The 15,885-nt window shown below is 37.9% G+C and overlaps 1 protein-coding gene across 1 annotated transcript in view; it reads right to left on the reverse strand.

Annotated features, from left to right (window-relative positions):
- Nucleotides 1-5,416: 5,416 nt before the first annotated feature.
- Nucleotides 5,417-15,885, reverse strand: part of LOC135107037 (uncharacterized) — a 156,896-nt gene continuing 146,427 nt past the window's right edge. Inside the window, exon 6 of the mRNA XM_064016617.1 lies at nt 5,417-5,441. Coding sequence (XP_063872687.1) covers nt 5,432-5,441 — 10 coding nt within the window. The 3' untranslated portion in view covers nt 5,417-5,431. The remainder of the gene's footprint in view (nt 5,442-15,885) is intronic.

Raw genomic sequence — 15,885 nt, forward strand, 5'->3', positions numbered from 1 at the left:
TAAAATATTTTCTTAACGATATACTCATATAAAAAAATTAAAAAATAGACGTTGAAATAAACTGTTAAAAAATACTAAAGAGGATGAAGTTTGCTTTTACTGTGCCCACAATATCGATTCTCTAAATATTTGTTTGGCCAAACTTTTACACTACCTCTTTCGAAAACAATAAAATATTTACTAAAGAAAACATGCAGAAAGAGAGAGAGAGAGAGAGAGAGAGAGAGAGAGAGAGAGAGAGAGAGAGAGAGAGAGAGAGAGAGAGAGAGAGAGAGAGAGAGAGAGAGAGAATTCTACATTATGAAAAGTTTCGTTTTCCAAATTGATATCTTTTCTACTGCTATTTTTTGTCAAAACAAGTGGCTGAATTTTTGCTGAGATGAACTGGCTCGTTGCTAATTTATTAAGTCATTCAGAGTATTCCTCGCTTCCCTCCACCCAGAGCTTGATTTTACTTAATTTTTGGCTGCAATAGAGCGAAAAGTAGCAGCAGCTCTCTTATTAATGTCACCTCTTTGAAAACGTGAACTGCGAGTCAGTCTCTCTTTGAAGCTTAGCAAATATACAGACCGGAAAGGAGTTAAGCGATGTGATCTTTGACACAGCCTCCTGTGTACGTTCCTGATGCAGCGTCGCTTCAATATAAAGATCATCAAAGTCACACGTCAGGCAGAAATAAAATGCATACACGCAGGATGAAAAAAAAAAAAATATATATATATATATACATATATATATATATATATATATATATATATATATATATATATATATATATATATATATATATATATATATATATATATATATATATATATATATATATATATATATATATATATAACTGCCTGGAGTTGCGGTATATATGTGTATATATTTTTTTAATGGTGAAGGGGAAAAAAGTCAAGCTAACTAGTCGCTCCCAAAAATAGAACATAAAAAAAAAAAAAAACGTGCCAAATGTAGACCAGTTTATTTCTGGAGACTTCCTCCTATGCAGTCACAAGCAGGAAGAGAAAACAGAAAGAGTGTCACAGTTTTATCAATGAAAGGGATGAGAAAGCAAAGATACTGGTTAACTCTTGTATTATTAAGGTGGCATCAAGAAAGTGAGAATTCTAGAGTTTGACACTCAAAGGGACGAAAGTCAAGATACTGGTTAACTCCTGTATTATTGACGTGGACAGCACAAGAGGTAAAAGAAAAATAATAAGACTTATACAGCGAGGTGAGGAGAGGAGCGGAGGCATGCATTTAGAAACTTTAAAAGAGCAGTAACCATGGAAATAACTGTAAAAGATTGGAAAATGCAACACAGGAGCAGTGTTAGTTTGAAGGCAGCTAATGGGCGGACTTGATGAGGCGAAAACCTTTTGACTTCACTTTGTTTAATGAAGCAAAAGTGGTGTTATCTCATATATTGAAGCTGCGCTCCGCATAAGGATAGATAAGATCCAGAGTACAGTTATCATCTGAGAGGAGGGTGAAAAATTGGCATGCACGACACCGAACACCTATCTCCTGGAAGCTGTTTTAACAAGAGATATGATATTGTGCTGAGATTAAACTAAAAAAAGATACCCCAAATATGTTTAGTTTATGAGAGAGATAGTTAAGTGTCATTAAAGAACAGGATACGTGTCTGAAAGATTGTGTCCAGTATATAGAAAATAAGTTTCTTTTTTAACAATATAAGATTTGCACCAACACTGAAAAATTACAGGAAGATAAGAATTTAATCGTTACCAACTGGAATATAAAGAAACACTGTGTACACTTGTCGGGTTAAGAGTGGAAGTTGACAGTCTGTAACCATCCAGGTGCTATATGTATGTGATTATGTCGGCCACCTGTATGAGAACAATACTCGTATATGCCTTCCAGACCAGTGGCCGTGGAAAGCATGGGTAGGGAAGCTGCGTACATGAATTGTATTAGAAACTGTTGTTTTTATCTTCTTGCTGAAATAGAATGTTTCTTCCTCTTCTTCTTTTATTATTCTTACGTCAACTCATCACTCTCCTCATCATATCAATGTTTAAAGGTATTGTAAAGGTAAGTTATTAGTATCTTTATTATTATTATTATTATTATTATTATTATTATTATTATTATTATCATTATTATTATTATTATTATTGTTGTTGTTGTTATCATTATCATCATTATTGTTGTCGTTGTTGTTATTGTTGTTTCAGGGAAAGTGACTACACCCTCCACAGTGTGAAGAAAACACACGATTTATATTGTTTTTCAGTAGATATTTTTAAACAATTTCTTCTTTTTAACAACTCGTGTCTTTTTCTCACACTTTAATAACTATTCAGCAAAATAAACAGGAAGTAATAGAATAATATAACAGAACGTCCTTAGAGGCCACAACATACATCATATATATAAAATGTAAATGTAATGTTCTGTTTTCTGCTGGGAAAAGAATTTCTGCCACCATTAACAAGCCAAACTGAAAGGTACGTCCCCTGCCCCAGGCTACGGTGGAAAATCGCTGAAATAACACTGAATTATTTGTTTACCCAGTATAAACTATGGACAAAACGATAAGAGATAAAACAAGCGAAATACAGCCCAGAGCAAGCGGGCCTCGCGTCGCCTAGCAGGGCCTGGGGCGGCAGGCTGCACGAGTGCCGTCCCCTTCTGGCTGCTGCCTGCTGCCTGCTGCCCGGGTGAAATACAACCATGACGACCATAACGCACGCGGCGCCGACTGTACACGGGTGATACACTGCCTGTAATTGGCATCGATTTAACCCCCTTGCAATTTGCAGTTAAGTTACATAGCTGTGGGTGAGGATTTAGTGGAGCGAGGCTTGCCTGGGGGCGCACTAATGTGGACAATACACACCAGCTTACATCGCACCAGCCGCCTTGCTTCTACTCGGAATGGCATGGAGAGAATGGGCGCAAAATGACAACAAGAGGCCAACTCAAGGACGTGCAATTTCCCACCATCTGTCTGTCATATGTCGGCGGAACGGTCTCCGCCTGTAGGAAATGACGAAGGATGCTTCGCAACTCACAGTCCCGCTCAGTTCTACTCAGCGCCATATGGTTCATGTACACAGCTCGCTACCTAACATACCGGACACAACCATCAAAAATATAAATAAAACATTCTTTATACATATTTATACAAATAACACTAGAATAAGTAAATTTACACAGTTTACCGTTTACACAAAACATAAAATGTTATGGAAAAGGTTGCTGTTTGCTACTCTTTTGCTCGGGCCTCTGTACCGTACTATAAATCTTTTACCACAGCCGCCGCCACCCCCACCACCGCCCCCAACGCCACCACCATCAACCCTACTGCCACCACCACGCCCTCCAGTACTAACAGCATCGCCAGCTCTCTCCCAACCAGCACAAGGCCCGGATTGCAACCCTTGTCCAGCGGTAACTATTTAACACTAATTTTTTTTCCTCCACTAATACTTCGTCATGATGTCTTATGAAAAGAAATCGTAGGAATGACAGCGTTGGAGAATCGTCTTGATCCTTTACATTTGAGGCTCAGCATCGCGGCGAAATTAAGCGTGACCCTTACCCGTTGTGCTTACCCGTGCGACTTCATAACCAAGACGAGATTTAATAATGACATGCTGCCGTGTGAGATATTTAACTCGCGAGCTTTTTCAGTCCCGAAGTTCATCTGCATGTTGTTTGGTCAAGCACACACCCTCGACCTTGCAAAAACTGAAGTCCCTGGATGTTATATGTTACTGCTGATAGTGGAACAATGATGCTGACCTTGGCCATCCTCAGCATTTTTTTTTCTTTCTTATTTTCTTTATTTATTTGTTCCTATATTCTTTAAGGTAGTTTTTATTACCTCTTTATTATTCGTCAAGAGTAATTAAGGGAAGAGACATCAGGACATAGATTGGGATATGTATTTATACCAAAACTGAAACGCAAAACTAAAAACAACATTCAGCCACACAACACTAGAGTCTTGGAGCTTCTTCGACACACAAGCCAACATAATTATGCACCAGTAAAACGTGAAACCGCAATCCCAATCCTATATAAGAGAATGGGTAAAATTCCAAATATTTCAATGAATAATCTCTTCTATCAGTATTTATTCCAAAATCTAAAATGATATACAATCTTGACGTTCACTCCAACCCCCGCATATAACAAAGACTGATACGGAGCACACATGGAGCATTCGCAATACAAATACAACAGTACCTTTATGTTTCAAGCCCAATCTAACATTACATATGTACAAAATGGCCTTGTTGTTGGAGAGGAAGCAGATGTGTCCCGAGGTATGCATAAAATAACACGAGAAATAGCGAGGAAGACCCAAGAAAGGGACACGAAAATCTCGAATTTCGCCCTCCCTAAATTACGCCTCCCTGCGAATGTTTTCAACCGCTACGCCAGAGGTCTCGTTGCTTTCTCATATACACTGGCGGTAGCAGAAGGTAGCAGTAAGGGAAGCAGCTGCTTGAAGAAGAGAAATAGGAGAAGTAAGAGTAACAGGAAGGGGAATAAGATTTGGATTATGAGATGTGGACAAAGAGAGAAAAAAGAGGAGGAGGAAGAGGAGGAGAAGGACGGGGAAAAAAACGAAGAGAAAAAGCAAAAGAGAAAGCGACAGAAAAAAAAACATGAATACAAGGAGTTTACCTGAACGCAACCAAAGAAAGACCAGCAAATGTCTGAATGCCCATACAGTCACCAGGTATCGCGATGCTCCCACCCCCATATCTCAGAGCCCTTTCAGTAGCGTGTGAAAACCGCAGCAGTATATAAAGGTGGCTGCGGCTTGACCCTCAGTTTCATATGCTCCATTTATATCTCACAAACACAAAATGAGATTGAAAACTTTGAATAGAAAAAGTGCTGTCTGCCCTGCTATACCTTTTGAATATGTGATAAAAAAAAAAAAAGACCTGAAATAAAATGATAAATGAAAAAATTTATGTTATTTGGAATGTGAACGCTCCCACTACTTTTCAAGAACAGGACACCAGTAAATTTGTTAGCTAAAGTTAGCAGCACACACGCCAGATCCCGAGAAGCAAAAATTAGTGATTTTTTTTATATATTCCAATCGTAAGAGAGAGAGAGAGAGAGAGAGAGAGAGAGAGAGAGAGAGAGAGAGAGAGAGAGAGAGAGAGAGAGAGAGAATCTACATTGACTACACATCAAAGTAACGATATTGTTTTCATTGTAACAACCCTTTTTTCTCACACCCACGTGAACACTCATGACAGTTAACACAGCCCGAAACAACATTATTAATAACTGAACTCGCTGCTCACTCTAACACACGAAATAATACAAAGAGAAAACATTTCAGTGCAACAAAGTACTCACCATCGCGGCGCCTCGGTGTGGGTCGTCAGTATCAAGGGAGTGACAAATGCCTTTAAGTACCCCCGGCCAGTGACGGTCACGCAAACCTGAAGTTAGGAGGAAATTCATGCATTTTACTTTTAATTTGATTATGGTTTCCCTATTTTTTTTTATTTTTTATTTCTAAACTTTGTATTATTCATTATTTCTCATTTTCTTTATGGTGATGGGGAGCTGCCATAAACTGCGCTATTTCTTCCATTTTACTGTGCTAGGAAATTGCCATAAACTACTATTTTTCCTTTTTATAGTGCTAGAGAACTGTCGTGTATATCCATGATTATACTTTGGACGACGCCTTGTTATTATGTATGTTTGGGATATCACACAATATTCACAGTCACTGACTCGCAGATTTACAAATAACGACAGGGAATATTTCAAGGTACTTCCCTCTTCCTTTCACAGCAGTAAAATGGCGTGCGTTAGTTCTGGTAAAATGTTTAGTATTACTTGCGGTAATTGACGTACAAAGCTGTTTAACTCTGTATAATACATTACTGTCTTTTTTAACAGATCTCTCTCTCTCTCTCTCTCTCTCTCTCTCTCTCTCTCTCTCTCTCTCTCTCTCTCTCTCTCTCTCTCTCTCTCTCTCTCTCTCTCTCTCTCTCTCATCCCTCTCATGTATTTTTTTTTTCACTTGCTGACAAATACAGTATAAATTAATAAACAGCATTGAGACCCTCACGACACAACGTATTTAGTGTAAAAAAGAAATAATCCCTGTTACATCATCGTGTCAGAAACTATGCAATTTACAAATACAATTGCAGATCCACAATATAATAACACTTTTCTTCATATGGTGTTGGATTGAAACAAATCTCAGGTGAGAAATAAACCAAAAAGAAGAAAAGAGTTGTCAAAAACTTTTCTCATTGTTTTTCATTGTTTTCCTTTTTTGTCCACGCTGGGTCGATAGTTCCTCTCGTGTGACCAGTTTCTCCAGAATAATGATGCAATAACATTTATGTAGCTATATAGAGAGTGCGAAACTATTTTATACAACAGAATATTTGCTTCCTAGAATTTTACACTGCTGTTACTAATATAACAACAACAACAACAACAACAACAACAACAACATAACAAGAACAACGAAACAACAAGAACTACTACTACTATTACAACTACTATCACGGCTACAACAAAACTACTGGAATTACGAGTTTAACTACGTGACGAGGTCTCCACATCGTGTCTAGAATCAAAATTGTGATCGAAACGTGCAACATTCATAAAGTATTCAATATTTCACTCTACAGGTTGCAGTGCATTTCGCTTTTCACTGCCAGTCACCGAGAAAGAATGGGTGAAAATACGAAATAAAAAGTCAATGAAAATTCTCTCTCTCTCTCTCTCTCTCTCTCTCTCTCTCTCTCTCTCTCTCTCTCTCTCTCTCTCTCTCTCTCTCTCTCTCTCTCTCTGTACAAAAACGATGAAAAAAATACTAGGGATACCCAAAGAATATCTAAATTGCTCTTATATATATAAATAGCATTATACCAAAGTTGAGAAAAAAAAAAAAAGATGTTACTAATTAAAAACACAGGGCACCATCTTTAAGGGAAATTCTGTCTTCACAAAAGTGAAAATTTATTTAAATTATGATAAGGATGTTAAGCAAGAAGTCTTGAGGTCCCTGGGTTGTCTCGTACTGGAGAATCTCATAGGAAATAGCAAAGGTAAAGGGAAACGGCGAAGCGATGCTGACGTTGACAAGAATAAAATGTGGAGAAAAAAATGTATAATCCTGAGGAAACAAAAAAAAAATGTTGTTACGGCTAAAACGTAGAAAAATATACATATATATCGTTGAATATTCACGAGTACTGTGCTTTAAATGTGAGTTTTTTTCATTTTCTTTACTAACAGCAAGAGAAATTTAAGTGACGAAAACCTTGAAAAAAAATTATGACATAAAAACGATAAAGAAAGTCGTAAAAGAGGAAGTACGTACTAAAACCTAAAAAGAAAAAAAAAGTGTAATGAATCACTTTAATGAATGCAATGCGATGAGAAAGTCCTTAGATAACAACCGGATAACTACATAAAGACAATAAATTAAATAAATAAATGAACAAATACTATAGCAGTATCAATTAGTACATTAATGAAAGGAAATATTAAAAAAATAAAAATCAAATGATAGAAACGACTTCTGTGCTGAAAAAAATAAAAGAAAACTTAAGTATATTCCTCTCTCTCTCTCTCTCTCTCTCTCTCTCTCTCTCTCTCTCTCTCTCTCTCTCTCTCTCTCTCTCTCTCTCTCTCTTTTTTTTTTTTTTTTTGCTTAGGGAACATGAAGAGTGGAGGCATTCATGAGACAGGAAATGGAACACTGTGGAGGGCGGCATTTTAGCACCCAGGCCGCCCCGGGTCGCCATGCATCAGTGTCACGCTGAGTGTTCCTCCAGGAGACTCATGGCTGCGGCGCAGTGAAGAATGCTGACGTGTGTGTGTGTGTGTGTGTGTGTGTGTGTGTGTGTGTGTGTGTGTGTGTGTGTGTGTGCATACGATTTTTACGTGTATTCAAATTTTATTCAGCGACTCTTATTATGAAAATGGCCATCGGATTCAACACACACACACACACACACACACACACACACACACACACACACACACACGAAAAATCATACCTAATGCACTATCGTGATTTCTATTCTCTCTTACATATCTGCAGCATTGTAGTAGTAGTAGTAGTAGTAGTAGTAGTAGTAGTAGTAGTAGTAGTAGTAGTAGTAGTATCAGTAGTAGTAGTAGTAGTAGTAGTAGTAGCAATAATAATGATGCTTATCAACTATTTAAGTTATGCAATCTTTTTTTCTTTCCTTCATTGACTCTTTCATTGACTATCGACTCTCTCTCACCTCCCTCCTTCACTATTAACCCACATGTGACATGAACTGAGGCGTGAAAGGGCGTGAGCTCGTGGATATACCGGATCTCTTTTCGATATGTGTGTTTTTATTCGCACCCAGTGATAAGTGGTGGCGGTGGTGGTAGAAGTTGTAGCAGCAGAAGTGAGTGATAGTAGTAGTAGTACTTATAGTCTTAGCAGTAGTAACTAAAATGTTAGTAGTAGCAATAATAGTAGTGATTCTTCTTTTTCTTTTTTTTCTTTTTATGTCAGTAGACAAGAATTAAAAGTAGAAATATTGTTGTTGTTGTTTTTGTTGTTGGTGGTGGTGGTGGTAGTGGTGGTGGTGGTGGTGGTGGTGGTGGTGATGGCGGTGATGTAGCAGCAGCATAAAGCATCATTGTCACCAGCATTACCGACTACCGCTACAGTAGAAGCAATGGCATTAATAAAAAAAAAAAGCTGCCATGAAAAAAATCAATAACGACAGTGAAAAAAAAAATAGTACAAAGAGGAGGAGGTGATGATGGTGGTGGTGAAAAACGGCGGTTGTTTGGGATCAAGGAAAATGTCAAAAGGAACATGTGAAGAAGAATGTTCTCTTTTACGGTAAAAAAAAAAAAAAAAAAAGAATAAGGAGCGTATCATTCCTGGTAGCCTCGTGTTAGATGGTTAAGCGGAAAAATACGTAAAGGATGCCCCTACTGAGACCAATAAATTGCTCCCGAGAACAATATATCACGAGGTTATTGTAAGGATTAGATGTGTTCTGAAATTATATACTATAATGACTTCATACTTGTATAAATTCCCATTTCAGCATTTACTGGTTTAGTATTTCTTGTTATCATTATTCTTTTTAGTCAGTGAGTCGACTTGTCAATTACTCCGTCAGGTATTACGATCATACATTTCAACGGTACACCTTCCGGCACAAGTAAGCTCACGGAAAAGTTCTTGTACACATGAATACATTCTAATCTTTTGAGTTCCTGGTAACTTCTGCCTCGCCGCACGTTTTCCCCCACTGACTTTTTAGCATTCCCTCCCTGACCACCCTCAAGGTAATGGCTTCAATATTTTTTCAGTAATCCTTTTTCTCATCAAAACATGTTTGGTCTCCAACAAGGGTTCTTTTCTGTCCACATGTTGTTGGTTATGTTTTTTTTTTTTATGTTTATTATTTTCTTATGTGTATTCTTCACATCCAAATTTTAAGTAAAAACTATATTTTCTGCGATTATTCTTTTAATCACCTGTCACATATATATATAGAGATCATCATCCTATATCAAGTAAATTCTGTAATAATCTTTTCGCTAATTTCAAGTAACTTTTTGTTATTGACAATATTCCAGTCCACAATATTCCACAGTATTCCACAGAAATAACTTCCAGTACTACAGCAAAACACCAAAACAAAAGTCTGCCAGTATTTGGAAAAGGTAACATGCAAGCAGCAAGCAGTCCATTAGAATATTAATTTTCCATTACGTACGGCACTTACCTACACACTTGTGGCGCTTTCCGAAACCACGATGATTGCTTTTGAACAACATGGCTCGTGTTAACAATGTTGACTGGGGCGAGTATTCGAAGCACCAAGAGTATTTGTAAATCAATACGTGCTGGTAGCCACGGTTCCCTCGTACACTTGTGAATGTGAGTTGTGAAGTACAATGACATGGAAAGTGGAAAAAAGAGAACCTAAGTAATGAATATTTGTAAGTTGAAATAAACCTGTCAAAAATTAAAGCTGATTACATTGCGTCTCGTGTTCACTTTATAGGGAAAAAGGTACGAAATATTTCCGTACAGAAAGCGTGAACTCACCAACTAGCAAGTGTGGAGGTTTTGCATTCCTTTTCTATTTCATAACATGCGCGCGTGTGTGTGTGTGTGTGTGTGTGTGTGTGTGTGTGTGTGTGTGTGATCATAGCTGCAAGTCTAAAAATAGTCATCGCTATCACCACCATCATTAACTCCAACAACAACAACAGCAGCAGCAACAGCAATAGCAACAGCAGCAGCAGCAATAGCGTTTCAGTTCGCTCACACGCATAATCCAATACAGAAATCGAAGTATACACGTATGAAATATCTGGCGTGAAAAGCGAATGTATGGCAAAGCGTTACAGTCCACTGTGCCCATTTGTGCGCGTGCGTGTGTTGGTGGGTGTGGTTGAAATCACGATGGAGGGGTTACTATAACTAATTAAATTCTTGCTGAATACAATGCTAGTGACGACACAAAATGTAGAATATAGTAATGGATACACATGAACAAATCCATTCATTAATTCCAGATCGTATGTCAGTTAACGGTAATCCTGTGTGTGTGTTTATTCTACCTTCATTCAGGGCACCTCACTCATTGCCCTCACAGCCACGAGACAAACATGACAAATGGCCGCAAAGACCGCCAGATCAGCGGAGGTGTCGGAACAGGAAGAACAAAAACGCTAAGTGAAGTCAAGTGACTCCGAGGTTTTGCTTTAACTCCATAACTCATGATGCGTCAGGGAGGTAGCACTAGTCTCTTCAGATTAGGAAATATTACGAAGAGTTTAAGTAATTACACGAAGAACATGCGGTCCTCAGAAAGCGCCTCACTTATAATACGGGAATTTTTGTATACTATTCCGATCCGAGGTTTTGGGAGGTAGGCTAAACAGGCAACATTTCCTTTATTTATATATTATCATCCAGCTTCCATTGCCATCTGAAACCCACACTCAGTAGAAAGAATAATATATAAACGAGAGCTGCAACATTGAGATTCAGTAACATGAAAGAGAAAATTCTGTAATAGCTCCTGCAAAAAACTAACAGACAAAGGAAACGTGAAACACCGAAAGTCACCCACATGGAAACTTCCATTACCTATGTAAATATTATAAAATAAACACTATTTTTATATAAAAGTGAAAGGTAAAACATCTACAGTCAGTCACATAAGCGCAAAATATGAGTGGGTGGCAATTATGTAAAGGCTGACTGCATTGTGGAATCACGCGGCTCAGTGTGCGATGCCCATCAGTCATCCACAGCTAAGTCGGCTGTACAGACTATTATGCCGTCGTTGCCACGCTGGTCTCTGATGGCAAGCAGGGTTGAAGTAATTGTAATATAAGTGAAAAATAGTTATTACAGTATTATTGTATTTGTAATTGTAACTGACATTTTAATTATAATATATAACTATAATTAAACGATGTGGTGATTTGTAATTTATTTGTAATTGAAATAGAAGGTAGTACTGGTCGAGCTCCATAAGTGATGGGTTCCCTATAATTTATAAGACTTAAGTATTGTCTGCTAGTGGCGGCGACTGTGAGCACGTGCCATGCACACGTCCAGCTCCTGACCGTGTCCTGTAGTTTGCGTAGTAAGTCGTATTAAACGAGAAACGGACGGGTCTTTTACTGCTAACTTCAGTCCTACTGTGTGTAACAATAATTGTTGCTGGTAAGTGCAATAAATTGTGCACTAAAGAGGAATTTCGATGTATAGTGACAGACCTGTAACAATATCTTTTATAAAATTTTTGTTCATTTGTTGCGGGCAACGTGGACTGATTGATTAGCGTGTGTTCCTTGGAGTGTTTGTTACTTTCATATCAATGTTCGATGAAGCAGCAATACGAAGGGGGATCATATGGAATTTCCTTAGCGAGTCTTGTGTTGTGCAATTTTTGTTTTTTGTTACTGTTGGTAAATAAAGGGTTATTACAATCAGAAAAAAGTTTACTTTCAGTTCAGGAAATCGTAATTGTAATCGAATCCGCTATGTAGTAATTATAATTGTAATGCAATTGTTATTTTCAAATGTCATTATGAATATAATCATAATCTAAACATTCTGAAAGTAACTATAATTGTAATTATATTTTAAAGTGTAATTACTATAACCCTGATGTCATGGCCACGCTGCCACAAGACGGCTAGGATTGCATACCATCCCTCTCAATACCCTATAGTGAAAGCAATACAATAACCTTCTCCAACTCCGACGAAGATCTAGGCTTTCATCTTGTTATCTGCAATATAAACACGAATGCCAGCATACTCGTATCTTCTTTCTCTGAGTGTTGTCGTCTTGGCTCATAAACATGCAAAGTATTGCAGAAAATGTCTAGGTTTGAGCCACTGCGTAGCTCACTTTCCTTTCATGGTCTTCATCATATCAGTTTTAGTAATTCTGTGATATTCATGAGAAGTGGCAAGCCTGTCTCTCTTAATGATTAGTGTGTGCAAGTAATGCCTTGGAAAATAACTGAATGATAATTTGACGTGTATTATTCTCTTGTGAGTTTTCCTATGAAGATTAGAATATATGCATCAAAAATACTTCAGATATCAATGTAATATTATTGTTTTTGATACAAGCGTTGTTGTTGTTGTTGTTGTTGTTGTTGTTGTTGTTGTTGTTGTTGTTGTTGTTGTTATATGAGAAAGGAAATAAAAAAAAATGCCACCTTCCCAGCTCTCTAAACTTGAAAACATCTCTACACTGAGTCAAGCCAACATCCTACCTACTACTTTTTACTGGCAGAGGTGACCAGCTGATGACAGTGTCGCATGATCCTGAGCGTCTGGAACTAAAGTATTGAGAGATGTAGATGCGTACGAACATACTCGAAAAGACTCTCAAACTGCATTACACACAGAAAGAAAAGTGGGTATTCATTATTTTTTTTTTTTTTTTTCATTATTTATTTTAGTGTATACCTGTCCGTCTGTCTGTCTGTCTCTGGTACGTTCAGTCCAGCAGTTATCAGTCCGAAGACACGAAACACCTTGGTACTCTTCTCCGCTCCTACGCCAGTGATGAATCTCAAGCGTGTGTGAGTGCGTCTGCTCATCGTCACGGCCTCCGGGATGTTGCATATGTGAGCAGCGATTGTGGAGGGACTGGCGCCGTCCTTCTTTTTCCTCAATATACGCTACCTACACACCATTACTAATGCTCATCTCTTTTGGCAGAGTTCTGACTGTACCTTTATGGAAATAGATAATGGTTCTGTTGAGTTGTCTGAGTTGATCTGTTGCATAAATTCCTTTCAGAACTTTCTTTTATTTTAAGCAGGTAAAAATTAATATTATGAGAAGCGAGAGAGAGAGAGAGAGAGAGAGAGAGAGAGAGAGAGAGAGAGAGAGAGAGAGAGAGAGAGAGAGAGAGAGAGAATCATACCTTCACACGTACCACGGCCACGATGCTTCATCCTGCACTGATTCAACGTTGCTTAGACACACGGATTTAGACATACACCTAGTTGACTTACAGGAGGCGAGCCCAACGCACATGCAGGTAACCGGTTTTCAGATAGCCCCGTACGTAAAGCAACTGTTGATTTAACAAGTAGCTGGCTCAGTAATTCACTAAGATTTCGTGAAGGCAGTGCTTGTTACATAAGTTCTCCTCCTCAGGCCGGCACTTGGTATGCATGTCTCTCAGATATAAAGCAATTTACGAAGCACTAGAGACTCGAAGATGAGATTATACCAGTGAGTTTCTCCTTCAGATATCAACAATACTATATATATTCATTCTATTACACTGTATTTGCTATTAGTTTATCGCTCACCTGTTTTAAATTGGTGCATTTGGAGAATTTACGTCCAAGGCAGTGGTTTATTAATTTGAAGAGGTTACAGCAGTACTTTATGATGGATATGGTGGATTAATGTAAACGAAGCATGATTCTAGGCGTGTAGAATATCTTGTCTGCTCTCTCTCTCTCTCTCTCTCTCTCTCTCTCGCTAAGAAAGAGTGGTAAATGAATGGAATAGACTCAGTAACCAGCTCGTTAGTGTTGAGTTACTAAGGAGCTTAAAAAGGGGATTAAACACATGGATGTGGATGATAGGTGGAAATAGCTTCGCTTATTTTCTGATGTTCTTTTCTTATGTTCCTGAAGTTACAAGGATTTCCAGAAATGTTTCCATAATTTTAGTGATGGTTTAATAATCATTCTACACCATCAGTGGGAAAAAAACACCACGAGATCTCGACTAATTATCCCACTGGCCTATGTAAACAGTCGTATCGAGAGCGGAATCGCTTCAAAATACAGACCCAGTGTTCAAGTTCAGTTTTTATCACGGATTTTCGACAACAACAACAACGAAAACAACTACAGCAGTATAGCAACAACAACAACACCCCCATTGGTAAACGGTAACAAGAACAGCAACCCGTGCACTGAAAAAACACGACCAACAGAATTAACAGTCAATCAACAGCAGAAAAAAACGGAGCCGTTGCAAGGGAAAATCCTACACGGACAACTGGGCTGGCCTGGATTGGTGTGGACAGGTTTATAATCACACAATGTCGCGCAGGAAAGTCGAGTAACATGCATCACTCACTTCCACTGAATTTGGCGTTTTTCCTCAATATTATGTGACCTGATATGCTGAGAGAATTTTAACAGTTATGTTTTCTGAGGAGTTTGTGAGCAGATCAGAAGACTTAGGATTGGTGAAAGGCCCTGAACACGATGGAAGTGATGGTTGTATGGTACTTGATTTTTTCTTTTTACTATGACAGTGTTTGGTATTCGACTGCAAGTTAGGTCAAAAGATCCGACGTTTGGGCAGCGGGACGTGAACCATCAGAAAATGCCGCTACAACTTCACATGCAGTTCTTAATAAAAAAAATCCTATTTAAACATTTGAGCTTTAAACAAAAACAAGAACAATAAGTAAAAAAGATAAGTAAATTACCTAGTTGCACTGCTGAATCACCACCACACTCTATATCAGCGGCTCAGCTTGTAATAATCTGATGAAAATAAAAGCAACACATCTAGAGCTTTGCCCCTGATAGACGAAATGAATTTTTATATCAACATAGTTCATTGGAGTGCCTCAGTACAGTCACTGCTTTTCATATCCTTTTAGGTAACATATTTCCTTTTACCATTCATGTAATTTATCTTTATTCCAATACCCAAAAAGCAGAATTTAAATATGCCCTCAAATACTGACTTGAGACCATTCACCATATCAGTCTCTACATCCAAGACAGTACAGAGCACACTGGCTAAAAATATATATCAAGGTTTCTCTACATACCTGAGTCACCAGATTAATTCAACCCTATCTTATGTACAGGAATGCAGGGGACGAAAAACCTACACAAAAATAACTCTTGCATTACTGTTTAAATCAGCTTTAATAATTAATAACATCTGACAGTGACAAAAAAAATTAAACAAATATTTTGATATTCTAGTTTTATTGCCTTTCTTATTTTTAACAGCGCCTGACATGGAGACGAAAAATAACCACAAATATTACCCTGATATTCCAGTTTATATTTGCTTCCTTAATGTTGACAGCGGCCGACATAAATGATAAGAAAAACTGTCGTAAAAATTGTCTTGCTATGTCCGTTTTTATTTACCCACGAATGCCAACTACCGCCTCTCTTAGATTAGGAATTCGCCTTTCTTTAATTTTTTTTTTTATAAGCAGTTGCTGAGTGGCGTTTATTTGCCAAGACTAATATATGTACTTTCTTTTTTTCTTTCTATTGGTTACGAGAGACAGAGTGTTGCGTGTTGAGGTTGGCTTAAGAGATGTGTCACGCTTGTAATGGTATTAGGTGAGGTTCATTCGTG

This window comes from Scylla paramamosain, chromosome 14 (assembly GCF_035594125.1).
Source record: "Scylla paramamosain isolate STU-SP2022 chromosome 14, ASM3559412v1, whole genome shotgun sequence".
NCBI lineage: Eukaryota > Metazoa > Arthropoda > Malacostraca > Decapoda > Portunidae > Scylla > Scylla paramamosain.